The sequence below is a fragment of the Amaranthus tricolor genome, chromosome 12 (assembly GCF_026212465.1).
Source record: "Amaranthus tricolor cultivar Red isolate AtriRed21 chromosome 12, ASM2621246v1, whole genome shotgun sequence".
Lineage (NCBI taxonomy): Eukaryota > Viridiplantae > Streptophyta > Magnoliopsida > Caryophyllales > Amaranthaceae > Amaranthus > Amaranthus tricolor.
The window spans coordinates 5,302,320-5,316,446 of NC_080058.1; the positions used below are offsets into that span (position 1 = coordinate 5,302,320).

The window sequence follows — 14,127 nt, forward strand, 5'->3', positions numbered from 1 at the left end:
CTTTTACCCACTAATTAAAATTTTAACTTAATATCATAGGAAAGAATTTATCTATAGTTTAAAAAACATTATAAAATACCTTTAACTAAGCTATTTGCTAACAGAAAATTTACCACTTTAAAATTTCAATTTAATAATTAATATATAAAAATCATATAAAATAGTATTTTATTGATAGAGGCAAACCGGTATGGGACGGAGCAGACGAGTGTGGGTGGATCGCTTAGGTATGAGGTGGGTAAGAACACACTTCGACCACCTACCCTCCACCCATTACATGTAAGATTTTTTTTATAACCTTATTCACTCACTAACGAATTAATTCATATATATCCATCATGACTTGTATATCATAAAACTCGTGAAATTATATCCGCCTACTATCTTATGTGAGCGTAATAAAAAAAAATATTTTTTTTTGGAATAATTTAGAATTTTTAATTATTGAAAAAAAAAAGAATTCTCCTTTCAATTCATTGAGGCAATTTAATTCTCCCTCTCATATAACACTCTTCTGTTCTTGGCCCATCCCTTTTCTTCCTTTTTCATTCTCTCTCCTTTTTCCTTCCCACCATTGTTTCCAAGGGCTCCGATTTCGAAGCCTCGAATCTCCCCATTCTTCCTCCTTTTTCCGATCTCTTTGTCTTTCTAATACTTTCTTCTTTTCGCCTAAAGATCTCTGTATTTTCCCTTAATTTTTCGCGACTTTGCTTTTTCGCTACGAGCTTCGTTCGAGCTCTTGTGTAGCTGAATCTCGATTCGAAAATTTCAGAAGTTGTTCATTTCTCGATCAACCTTTGATTTGTGTTTATGCAGGGAAGGAGTTTTTACCAAGGGATTTTTGGATTTCTCGTTTTGTTTGTCTAGGGTTTGTTGATTTTATTGTGCATGTTGTTACGTCGTTTCGTAACGAGGGATTGATAATTTTTTGGAATGGATACGGATTCTATTGCGGATTTGGTATCTCTTGATGCTGAGCTTTTGCAACTACCTGAAGTTTCGCCTTTAGCTCTCAAGTCGTATCCTTATCTCGCTCAAGACCTCTTTGAACAGTGGCTTTCGCTCTCCGAAACCAGTCGTTTGGTAAGACTTTTGTTATTTGTTCTTACCGTAACTTTAATTGTTTATGGATTGAGTTTGTTGTTTTATGTGTAAAAATTCACGGTTGTTTTCTTAATGATTTGATAAATTGATTGTAATTTGTTGATGAGTTGAAAATCGTGTGGATAATTTATAATGCTGACCATTTTAATGATTTATTCTGCGGGTAAAAGGTTTTCTAGCAGCTTGAGAACTGTAGTTTTGAACATGGATGATGAGTCTTTGGTTCTGCAGTGCTTATTTTTCTTTGCACTGGGGTGCTATCTCCTTTAATGTTGAAGAATTCGGCTTGTGCGAACTCATGGCGCCATCGACTGAAGCAGGAATACTGTTTCTGCTTATTATCAAACCCGCTTCTTATTTGTAGCTACCATCTTCCTTGTGTCGCCCAATTTTGCCCCTCCCTTGAAAAAATCTCTGATTTTCTCAATTCATTGAACTCAATGTTTGTTTGACGTAAACAAAATGTCAAGTCGTACAAAACGTTCAAATAGTCCCATATTTAGTGCGACTTGGCTCTTTTTCAAATTTTCAAATTTTTATTTTCAAATTCATTGAAGCTTTGCATAAATTAGTCATCTATGTTTGAATTCACCTCCCATACTTTGATATACACAATTAATTACTTCCTCCGGCCCTCTCATTTAGCATCATTTTCATTTTAAATTTTTTTCCCTAATTTTCTATATTCAAAAAGTAGACCTACCACTTTCTTTTAGTCTCATCCATGCATCCTAACTCTTTTAATTTCACCTACATAGTTCAATCTCTCTTAATTACCAAATATCCACCTTTTCTTAAAAACCTTTCTCTTGATACTAAATTAAAGTGACAAATGAGTAGTTGAGAGAGCTTAGTTTAGAGAGCAGTCAGAAAGATGGAGTTTATAATACTTTTTAATTTTGTTTTGAAATTAGCGATTCCCGATTTTGCAGTACTTGATTCAGTTTATAATACTTCTTAATTCAGTCAAAGTAGGGATTGGCGGGCTTTCCATTTTTGAGGAAATGCTATGGCCTAAAAATACGCTTTTCAGTTAAGTGATGAACTAGTAGGGCTCAGGTTGATGCATGCATTAAAGTAATTGAGTTGTCAGTTATGGAGCTGTGGATGCTTATTCTGATCAAGGGGTTTTGGTGCTTGAAGATATCATCAATCCAGCTATTGTGTGTTGCTATAGATTTTTTAGTGAACAAGAATGCAGTAGACGATTCTCCTGTTGGGCTCTTTGATGTTTGTATTTTGGTGCTTGATATTCAGCTATTAATACAAAGTGACGTACAAAATGCCTACATTACAAAAGAAACTTGAGTTCCGTTAGGTGCAGAACTTAGAATCTAGACAGTAATTAGACATGCATATATTATATGTTTCCTTTTCCTTTGCCCTCACTCTTGCCTAGAGTTTCCGACTTCTGCGGAAGGCCACTAGAAAAACCATCTTATGTTGATTAAGATGCTAAGCTTTATGTTCAATGAGTATTATGGAAAGAGTTTTTGCTTAACTCTGATTATCAAGCAATCTTTTGTTTCTTTAACCTGAGGTCAGTAAATTTGCTGTATCAATTGGATCACCAATATGAACATTGCACAGTATAGCATCCAGGCACCTGCTTTTATTATGTGCAGAAATGACTAGGTGAACTATAAATGTTGCTTTAGACATGTGGGTCTTCCTACCAAGTTTTTAAAAATAATTAACAAGGTTGTGTTACTCTTGTGGCATTTATTTTGGATGAACTTACTCTAGAAGAACTATTGAAGAACAACGTTAAAGATTATAAAGGTTATCTAGAATGATATTTCTTATGAGAAAGTTATTGTCAAGTAATAGACTTAAGGTGTGGTGCTTTTTGTTTTTCCCCCTTCTTGAATATACAGGGTTTACGTTTACAACCCCCACCCATGATGTTTTACTAACATAATATATTAAATTATAGTTTCTCATCATGAAGAACTTTGGTGGTTTAAAAATTGTCTGTCCAATGTGGAAAAATATTTCTCCATTATGTGGTGTTTCTGCCACCTCTAGTTTTGGTTAAGGAGAAAATAATGTGCGATTTAGTTAGCTTTCAGCTTTGATAAAGTTCAAGAATTTACTGTATGCTTGTGTTAGGGCCTTTTTTCATTGATGGAGACGTCTTTTGGTGTCAAAATGATATATTATCTAATTCTCTGTGTTTGTATATATAAATTTGCTGGGGCATTAACTTGCAATGAAATCCTATTTAGGGGAATGCTTAAAAGTTTCACATTTTTTAATAAGTTTGTTTCTTTTCAGTATGAAGTTTCTATTGGTCTTTAAATTTAGGATAATTTGATATTAATAATCTATTCTTTGGCTTACTTAAAAAAAAATCCATTCTATGGCCCATCTTTTCAGAGTATAAGTATGGATTAACTTAAAATAATCCATCCTTTTAAGATAACCTTCTCAAAGGACACCCAAATATGTTTTTACTAAAAATTTTGGAGTATAAATGCAAGTTAAAAATAACTTTAGATCATTTTGAGAAAGTTATCCCAATAGGATGGATTATTATCAGTTAACCAATATTTGGGTTTATGTTGAGAAGATAGAGCAAAGAATAAATTATTTATATCAATCTTTCTAAAATTTATTCAACTTGGGTCTAATTGTTCATTAGCTCACTTTTTCGCTGCTATATCTTTGTTTTAACTCTTGCTCTCTAAGTTCTCGTGTCATTGTTTTCTACAATGTGTTATTTTGACATGTAAATGTTGGTGTACTTGCAGGTGAAATCACTAGTCAATGATGCAAAAGCTGGGAATCCTTTAAATATAGCTGGGAATGCTTCTAGTACAAGCGCTGCTGCTAGCAACTCAATACCATCCATGTTTCCTGCTGGGAGTGCACCTCCTCTTTCACCAAGAAGCTCATCAGGTTCCCCGCGTGTTATGAAACAAAGGGCTGCTCCTTCTTCTCTAGGAAGTCCTCTTAAAGTACTGAGCGAGCCGGTGAAAGAGCTGATACCTCAGGTGGGTTTATCCTCTCAGTTTCCAATGCGTTCTTCACTTTGTTATGTTTTTCTGCATACACATCCTAGGTTCCTGTGGATTTTTTTGTTTTTACCAACAGTTTTGAATCATTGCTTAGATTTCTATGCCTACATTGCAGTTCTATTTCCAGAATGGCCGTCCAGCACCAAAAGAACTAAAGGAGAGATGTTTGTTTAGAATAAACCAGGTCTTTTATGGTCATACAGAGGGTCTGTCCATGAATGGTAAGAGCCATATAAGTTTCTGTGATTGACAAGTATTATAACAGAGCTGAGTTGAGAATGTTGACTTGTTTTTCAATAGCAGAGTTCAAAGCTGTTACAAAAGAAATTTGTAAGCTGCCATCCTTCTTCTCCACTGTTCTTTTCCAAAAGATCGATGTTAATGGCACTGGATTTATCACCAGGTATATGACTGATTTCATGATTAAAGTTTCTTCCCTCTTTTTTCGTCTTTTTGATGATGTCACATCATTGATGTTTATTTCATAGTTTTATTGTGTAGGTTTTTTAGTTGCATTTAAATTTTTGTAACGTCTTGCGTTTCTTGATCTGTCTTACATTTTACAGTTTGGATTCTTCAAGCTTCTTTCCCCTTACTCACAATTAATAACTTTACTCTTGCATATATTTGAGACTTGTGCAGAGGCTTAGTATTTGTCTAGATCCTAGAAATCACTATCTATATCCCATATTAGTTGTCAATTTGTTTTGTTTTGTTTTAGTAACTAGATTGTAGTTGGTCAAAAATAGTCAAATTTCTCTATGATGGGAAGCATTACGCCCAATGGTTGCCTTTTTTTCATTCCCTAAATACAAAAACAAATCCAAAGCCTTAGCTTCTGATTATGTTCAATAAAATGTGACATATGGAGTTTGTTGTTGAGTTGCTTGTTGATAGTTGTTCTTTGCTAGTTAGAGAATGTTTTGCTAGTTTGCGAAGCTTAAGCTAAAACATTGTGGAACTCTTAATTTTCGAGAGGAACTTTTACTTTTGAGAATCTTAGAATAGGTTCTAGGAGGGCTATTTGTACAAGCTTTTAATGGGAGTGTTTCTAAGGTTGTTTGCTCATTTAATGGAGTTAAATAAGCCAATAATCCTGTTGACATATAGTAAATTTTATTACTTGTGTTGGAAAGTATCAATCATAGTGCAAAATATCACCCCAGTATCATCCTATGTTACCTGGTATGTGTATCGGATAGGGGTGTGGATCTTAATGTTCGATAAGATATTTTTAGAATTATAGGTATGGGGACACCATCCATTATACTAGCATACGAGAAATGATTAAAAAAAGTACTAATTTTGGATACCAAAACCAGAATATGGTAAAGATTTTTAAAATAATTTTGACCCAATTTAAAACGAATAAGAATTTTAAGAAATAGAATAAAATTTGCATTGCCTTTAGAAAAAAAAAAGAAGATAAGTTGCATTAAAGAGTGAAACTGTGAGAAATTGAATTTGACCATTTAGAATTCAATGGGAAACACCGTAACAATTTAAGACTTAAATAGATAAAGAAAAAGAAAAAAAAACATAGGCATGGCCCATTATTACGAAAGTTTGACAATTCAACTAAAAAAAAGTTAAAATGCATACGAGAAGCGCCAGAGAAATTATTAATTCATTCCACTTGTCTTTTCATGTCTACAATGTAAACCCATATTACAAAACAAAAAGGAAAAAAGAAAATACTTCCACCATTATTCCAATGTTTGGCATTCCATTGTTGATTTGTCTCTCTGAAGACTTCGAAAGTCAAAAATGAAAGATCTCAAAAATCATGCTATTACACTTGGTTAACAGTTTGACCCACAAATTGTAGATCTAGTGTATCTTTGGTTTCTTTCCTCCACTGTTGTATCCATGTTAATTTTGGTGTACTAGACATGTATACAACTTATTCGCACCGGACACCAGATTAAATCAACGAGTTCGAGTAACATAGGCATCACCATATTGTTACCGTATAATAAAAGTTTCGAGTCTATTGCATTTGAAATAACAACCGTGAAACCATCCACATTGACTGCGAAAGTCGTCTTGCGATCATTACCGCAATGGCGCAATATGTTATTTTGCACTATGAATTGCTCTACACACTGACCAAAACAAACTGCTATGGAAATTTTAACTACTTAATCATTTTACCGGTTCTTATTCTTGTGGTACCTTGGTACTCTGTTAAGCGGGTAGTTGTTTGAACAACCAATAACAGGACCCGGGTACTTGATAATCAGATACCCGAATAATTCAAGTTGGTACACCGGGTACTGGATTTTGGTACGTCAATGCTACTTGAGCATCTTTAAGCTGTGACTGCATAGTTTTGAACATCATGCCCATAAAGTATTATCCATTGTAGGCTTTTGACCCTACCTTGTGCCGATTTCTACATCTTTAAATAGTTCACCTTCATCTCTTTCAAATGGGACCTCAACTAGGATGAAATTTTCCTTAAGTTATTAGACCTAACCAAGGAAATATTGCAATGACTAATTCCTCCTTGAATGGCATTTTGTAATTCCTCCATTGTTGATGTATTAGTTTGCAAACTATCTTTCTTAGGATGTTGTTTGGATGAAATTAAAAGTATCTCGTGAAGTTATCCAAGTCTTTTTGCCAATGTTGCTAAAGTGCAATACAAATCAAGGACAAAGCTTGTTTTATTTAGAGGTTTAACATCTAAAATTTACAAGTTAATTAAATCAATTTAATTCAACATTAATAGTCTCTTTGGTTTTCTACAAAATTACCATCAGAAGGTTTAATGAATTACATGACAGGCTAGAACAATTTATTAAAATTAGAAAATTGTACCAAAATGGGTCGGGTGCCCAACCTAGAATTTTACACTTTTCCAATTTAACCGTCATTAAGGGTGCAAATCGTCAGGTCAGGTTTTCTGAATACCCTTAGTTGAGGGCATATTATAAAAATGCGGTAATAATCGCTATTGCAATATCGGGAAAGAAAGTGATGCGCATAGTTATCAGAATCCCGATTCTGATCTACGATCTTTTAATCCAAAAATAGGCGACTGTTCCGGATAGTAGGTAGGATTTTAATGTGGTAGAATCGTGCGTTCCTACTTAGCTCAAGAATTTAGGTGGTAGGATCATAGCACGGTTCTATGATCTTACGATCTGACGATCTGATCCTATGTAGGTAGTTTCAATTGTATATATTTTCATATAATACAGATTTCACTTACATATAAATATATATTTAAAATAATTATATCAATACCTTTATAAAATTCAAGTTTTTCTTGATTTGCAGTTTAAAAATAATTATTTAAAGTATTTTTTTTTCAAAACTTAATACATTGAAGTCAAATAAGTTTTTACTTACACCTTAAAAACTTAAAGAGAACAAATATAATTGATAATCTATGTATGTTTGTTGGATCACACGATCCTACGATTCAATACAGATTTCGATCCTACCCCGTCAACTTTCCTAGGTAGAATCTTGATCCTGATAACCTTGGTGATGCGGTTATCGTAACCTCTAAATATCGTTTTAAACCATAAGATATTCCTTTTTATAGTCCAAAACGCAACATTTTTACATTTTTACGACGAGGGAAATATTAGTTACTATAGCTTTTGTTAGTCAATTATTAATTATAACACCAAAAAATGGAAATAAATTGTGAATGAGGTCATAGGGTTGTTAAAAAAGGGCACAAGTATTGCAATGCACTTTGTGGCTATTCCATTTTGTTTTCAACAAAGATAAAGTTTGAAATGATATTCCTGAGCTTGATTAGATTTTTCAATATTTAGTATGAAATATATGGTTAATGATATGCTTACACAATTTCCAATGTATTATGGCTAGGACTTTTTTGCTCATGATTTCTTTATATACAATCACTATACTTGTGAAGAAAAAACCTGTAGAAACAACGAATTTTTGTTAAAAGAATATAAAAGAAGCTTGGAAAAGATGTTTTCCTTTCCTTTCTTTAGCAAAAGAATTTAGCTATGATCTTTATTTGCGCATTATTTAGTCTCTCTTTCTTGTAGGCTGCTCTCTTTTAAATTGTGGGATTGGTGGCTCTGTTAATGAACATAAATTGTTTTTAACTCACGGGTATTCATGTAGGGATGCATTTGTTGATTATTGGGTCAATGGAAACATGTTGACCATGGACATATATACCCAAATCTATACTATTATGAAGCAACAAGAGCACAAATTTTTGACACAGGTGAATTTGACGCTCTGTTCCTCCCTTCTCTTTATATGTCGATTGTGTTTGCGTTCAAATTCTTGGTATTGGTTTTTCGTATAGCTGAAAGTTAAGATTCATGATTTTCCGACCCTAAATGCTAGAGATGTGGTTTATGGACGTGGTTTAGATTTATGTTTTACTTATGGAGACTTCTTTTATTTGTAATTGAGGTTTAAGTATTGTAAATAAAAAATGAAACAAAATATTTATCCAAGGAATTCTTTCCCAATAAAAAAATGCTAGAGATGTGGTTTATGGACGTGGTTTTTCCCAACGTTTTTGAAGGAAAGTTCCTCATTTCTTCTATATGTATTCAACATATAAAAAATGACATGAATATTTTAGAGCTAGACTTAACTTTGCTCCCCTTCTCTCAAACGTAACTTAAGTAAGTGAATAATGCTCTCTCCGCTTTCTATCTCTCTTCACCCTTCAAATTATTGAATTTCCTTTTCCTGGCTTTGCCTTTTAGGATAGCACACTTCAATTCAATTCTTTTTCTTCCTCAATTGATTTATGCAAGTTGTGGCCATAAATCTGATAATTCTACTTCTAATTTCTTACTCTATCCTATAACTTCGCTTCATTAGGATCCTTAGTGTGAAGCAAAAAGTGGCAGGAGTAGTGGAGCATGTCTAGCGACTGAGAAAATGCTAATCAGGTTAGTTGGTAGTCTTCGTTAGGAGTGAGGTGGGCAGAGGTTTGGCACTCATCACTTATGAACAACGATCATGAAAGGAAAAAAAGGAAAAGAGAGGGTGGGCTGATTTGGCTTTGAATATATGCATTTTTTTGTACATAAATAAACACACAGCTTTAACGAGAAAGTAAACCCAAACATGTTTTCTTTCTATTGTCTTTGTTCTGTATTTTACGTAGTTTTGATGCAATCTCACAAGTTGGATTGTATCTTTTAGAAGTCGTTTTTCTTTGAAGTTCATCTAATGTGTGTATTTATTGCTGTTGTAGGATGACTTTAAGCCTGTTCTTCGAGAACTGTTGGCAACTCATCCAGGATTGGAATTCCTGCAGAGCACGCCAGAGTTCCAGGAGAGATATGGTATTTCCTAGTGTTGCCTCTCCCATTAAATGCTTTCCAACAGTTTCATGTAATCCTGAAAGAGTTTCCGTGATCTGATATTTACTATTCATTTCCAAAATCATTTCTACGTGGAGTTGAAACTTGAAAATCTCTTGGTGTTTGTCTATCTTTATTTTCCTCGAAGGGAATTCGTAAAATTGAAGCTAGCCCATTTATGTTTTATTCTTATGCTTTTGCAAGTTTTTTATGGTTGGTTCATATTTGGCACTTACTATTCTGCTTGATTAATCCATGGTTGTTGATTGTACAAGTGCTTCAGTGAGAACTCACACTACTATGATTACCTAGTCTTGACTGAAACAATCGATCAACTAGTTCCACGTTATTGAAAAGACTTTATAGTAGTTAATATAATTGGACAAGGCATGTTGTTATTAGTGTAAACGTCGAATGTTTGCATCTAAGAAAACAGAGGTAGGTTGATAAGTCTGAGTTCCACTCATGTGAGAGGATATGTGGAACACAGGATGTATTTCATACTGAGCTAGCTTCTCTCTCATTTAATTTTTGATTTTCAATTTTTTTTCCTTGTGTTCGGACAGCTGAAACTGTAATATACAGAATTTTTTATTACATTAATAGAGCTGGAAACGGTCAACTAACCCTTAAGGAGCTTAAGCGTGGAAATTTAGTCACTGCTATGCAACAAGCTGATGAAGAAGAGGACATCAATAAAGTTCTGAGGTACACTTGAGCTGATTTATAATATTAGTAATTTTTCTGCCATAGTTGATGATGGTGTTTTATCTTTTAAGATTTGATTTGCTTAATTATGATTTATGGGCCATGGACTTCTATTTGACATCAACAAAGCTCTGAGGTACACTTGAGCTGATTTATAATAGTTGTATTTTTTTCTGCGGTAGTTGATGATTTTTATCTTTAGCATTTGATTTGCTTAATTGTGATTTATGGGCCATGGAGTTCTATTTGGCATCTGTAATTTTCTCCTTATTTATTCCAAGAAAGCAGTTTTGTGATGTATCCTTGGAGGTGTTTCTATTGGATGCTTGTTTCAGAATGCTGGCTGGTGAATCCAGTTTAGGATTCTGGCCTGTACTTTCTTGAACTAATGTCTCCTTTGCACATGGTCATTTGGTCTTGTATTACATATAAAAATGTCTGAGATGTACTTTTTGATGTGTATGTGACAGACCTTGTTCTTTTCTTAATGTGAAACAACAAAATACTTCATTAATTTGAACTAAATGTGCCGTTCTTGTCAATTTTGTAGCTTTAAGTTATGGCATCACAAATTTTCTGTTATTGGGGACAAGGGTTGGGATATCAGGTTATTGTAAGGTCACATTTTTGAGCATTTTTGGTTGGATGGTTCTGTTTGTGTTTTCCCTCTTCATTGCAATGTTGGGTTTTTTGTTGAGTGTGTATGGTCTGCTCAGTTTTCTTTTGTTAATTTTCTGCGACTTTTGCGATGCAGGTATTTCTCTTACGAGCACTTCTATGTGATCTACTGTAAGTTTTGGGAGTTGGACACAGACCATGATTTCTTGATTGATAGAGAGAACCTTATTAGATATGGTAACCATGCACTTACCTATAGAATTGTTGATCGAATTTTTTCCCAGGTAATTTCTAGTAGTTCTTTCTCCTGGAGAAATTGGAATTTTCCACAACAAGCTTCTATTTTTTTTAACCTTTTAACCTCTTCGAAAATCTACCTCCTTATTCTTCTATCAGGTTCCAAGAAAGTTCACTAGTACCGTTGAAGGCAAGATGGGATATGAAGATTTTGTTTATTTCATACTTGCGGAGGAGGATAAGTCATCAGAACCAAGTCTTGAATATTGGTATGTATTGGAGATGTTTTTTGTGAATCTTTTTTTTGGACTGCTGAAATTTGAGTGTCCAAATATGTATGACCTTTGGAGGATATTGAAGTGGAGGATTGGTAGCAACTGCATTGTCCACGCTGTTGGTGTTTTGGTAAATGTTCACAAAGTTGGTGGGCAGCTGATGGGGATTTATGTAGTTATCTTTATTGACTTGACCACCAGAACTTGTACCTCATAAGTACTCTTCTCAGTCTTCTAAGAACATTTGGAAGTAATTATTGTATAACATATTAGTTTTGTCTGATTTTCAAGCAAAATTCTTTGCTATTCTGCTCTTATGTTTCGTTAATATTATTTTACTCTCAACTTATATTCATCTTCAGGTTTAAATGCATAGACTTGGATGCAAATGGAATTATCACTAGAAATGAAATGCAATTCTTCTATGAGGAGCAGTTGCATCGAATGGAGTGTATGGCTCAAGAACCAGTGCTTTTTGAAGACATACTCTGTCAGATAATTGATATGATTGGGCCCGAGGTTTGTCACATGTGCACTGGTTGAAGTTGTACTTCAAATAAAAATTTGAACTCTGATAGGTTTTATTTCAATCTATGGTTTTTGATCTTCGTTGTAAGAAGCCTTGGATTCGCCTGGGAAATTCCTTTTTGAAATGTCATGTTGTAAAGGGATTTCATTCTGGGGGTGTACTTGTTTCTGATGTTTGTTACATCCATTCTGAGTGTTTTATTGGACAAACAAAAAAAATGATATTTGGAGGAAAAACAAAGGACGAAATTTGTGGTATATAGTGGATATAAGTATAGAACTATAGAAGCTAATCCGTAGAAGTTGTAATTTAAATTACCTCCTGTAGAATACGCAAATATCGTCCTGATGTGTGATGTTTTGCCTTTGCAGTATTGAATATTAGGTCTGACTTCCGCCAAAACTTTTTTTTACGTGTTGTTACTTAATGCAGTCATGTTTAGGAAACTGCCTTGTAGATGGGACAAAAGAGAAAAACCCTGAGTTTGCATGAGTAAGACCAACTGTAATGCTACAAAAGAATAGTGGGCATCTCTGGGATCTGTCTAGATGCAGATGTGTTGATAATCGGAGTCTTAAGTTAATTTAACCTGATCAAATGCTGTTTCAATGGCTCATTGTTTGAGTGTGGCAAGATAAATGTTTTCATGTTTTTTTATCCTGGCCTGCTGTTTTCTGTATTTTGCGTATTGCATACATCGTAACTGTCTTTGCATGATCCTTACACCTGACTATATGCAATGTTTCATTTGCAGAATGAGAGTTATTTCACTATTCGTGATCTGAAAGGAAGTAAACTTTCAGCAAGTGTTTTTAATATACTTTTTAATTTAAATAAGTTTATGGCCTTTGAAACTCGCGATCCATTCCTTATTCGTCAGGTACATCAAAATGTTTAAAGTGGTAAATTTCCGCTCCCTTTTCTAGCCAAGTGTGTAAATTCTTATTTGTTATGAACAGGAGAGGGAGAACCCTACCTTGACAGAGTGGGATCGCTTTGCGCATAGAGAGTATATTAGACTTTCCATGGAAGAAGATGTTGAAGATGCTTCTAATGGAAGTGCAGAAGTTTGGGATGAATCTCTTGAGGCTCCCTTTTGAGTTAGATATGGTAACTAGGCATTTTAGTCACTTTTTTGTTTCCATTGGTGCAATGGGCTGTTTTTCTGTTTGTATTGCCATGTTATAATTTTAAAATTAATGCTTTGAACTAAATTCTAGTGTATATATCATCTAATGGTTGAGTGATTCAATTGGTGCTCTTTCGAAGGGTTGGAGTTTGACTGTTCTACTGTAGTGCTTGTGTAACACGGCATCACACTTTTTAGAGTCAGGTTAAATATGAGATGAGCTGCAGGTCAATTTTAATAGGGAGGAAATAATCTTTCGGTCCTAATGATTGCTGCTAATTTTGGAACTCTACTTTTTTGAGAAATAAGAATGAAAAGAATCAAGGTAGCAGCATAGAAGGCGATTGACCCATTGCGGCTAGCTTTTACCATTAACGTTGCTATATTGTAAAAATATATTGAGCTTGTATCACTAAAGCACAGTTCAGGATTTGATTAATATGCATGTCTATGGCAGTTGCTTCACAACAAGATGCAAGTTTTTTCATAAAGCAGGCCATCGGATGGGAACATGGTCAAGTCAGCTGAATTGGCCTAGCTGAAGCCACATCTTCATCAGACACAGAATGCCTAAGCTGGGCTGGTTGATGTATACCTTAAAATTATGGGTCGTCTTGAAGATTTTTTTTTATCTGATAACAAGCGGTGGTTGTTTGTCGTCTCCACATCGGATTCGGTAGACCTCCTTAGAGAAGAGGAGCGTTCATCTGCTGACAGGTGATATTTTTAGTAAAAAGCAGGAAATGATGGTAGTTTTAGAACATTTGGCAATTCTTTTGGGTCTCCGCTGTAAGATGTCGCTTGGTCGTCTTGTTTTTTTTCCTTTCCTTCTTTCCCATCTATTCTTTCAATTTAAATATTTTGCTTCTGTACTAGTGTTGTTTTAAGGAGGCTAATTATATGTATTAAAAAAGTCCATTTATCAAATTTATCTCCTTTTAAGATTTTGAGCTACTCATTTCATGTTCCGTTTTCAGTGGAGAGATCAAATAAGAAGTAAGTGAGCTACGGATGCTGAATAATGGTGACTTGGTTTGCCATTCGTTAAGCGTTAACATTCTATCAATTCTAATTTCTACAATGTCAATATCATTATTGTGAATCAAATGTGGCTTCGAATGATACTGCCAAATAACTTCGACCAAGCATTCTATCACTGAACGAAAAAAAAAGTTTTAGAAAT

General features: G+C 34.2%; 1 protein-coding gene across 2 annotated transcripts; it reads left to right on the plus strand.

Moving 5' to 3' along the window:
- The first annotated feature begins 461 nt into the window (after window positions 1-461).
- On the plus strand, window positions 462-13,898 carry LOC130828277 (serine/threonine protein phosphatase 2A regulatory subunit B''beta-like). 2 transcript variants are annotated; one of them, XM_057694155.1, is made up of 13 exons: window positions 462-1,083; window positions 3,858-4,100; window positions 4,240-4,345; window positions 4,428-4,527; window positions 8,241-8,346; window positions 9,340-9,430; window positions 10,015-10,156; window positions 10,911-11,058; window positions 11,171-11,280; window positions 11,649-11,805; window positions 12,570-12,695; window positions 12,775-12,925; window positions 13,402-13,898. In XM_057694155.1, exons 1-12 carry the CDS (start codon window positions 934-936, stop codon window positions 12,913-12,915), a joined length of 1,620 nt encoding a protein of 539 aa, XP_057550138.1. In that variant the 5' UTR covers window positions 462-933; the 3' UTR covers window positions 12,916-12,925; window positions 13,402-13,898. The 2 variants fall into 2 exon arrangements, with proteins under 2 accessions (XP_057550138.1, XP_057550137.1); XM_057694154.1 differs by having other exon boundaries at window positions 504-1,083; window positions 4,425-4,527.
- The last annotated feature ends 229 nt before the right edge of the window (window positions 13,899-14,127 follow it).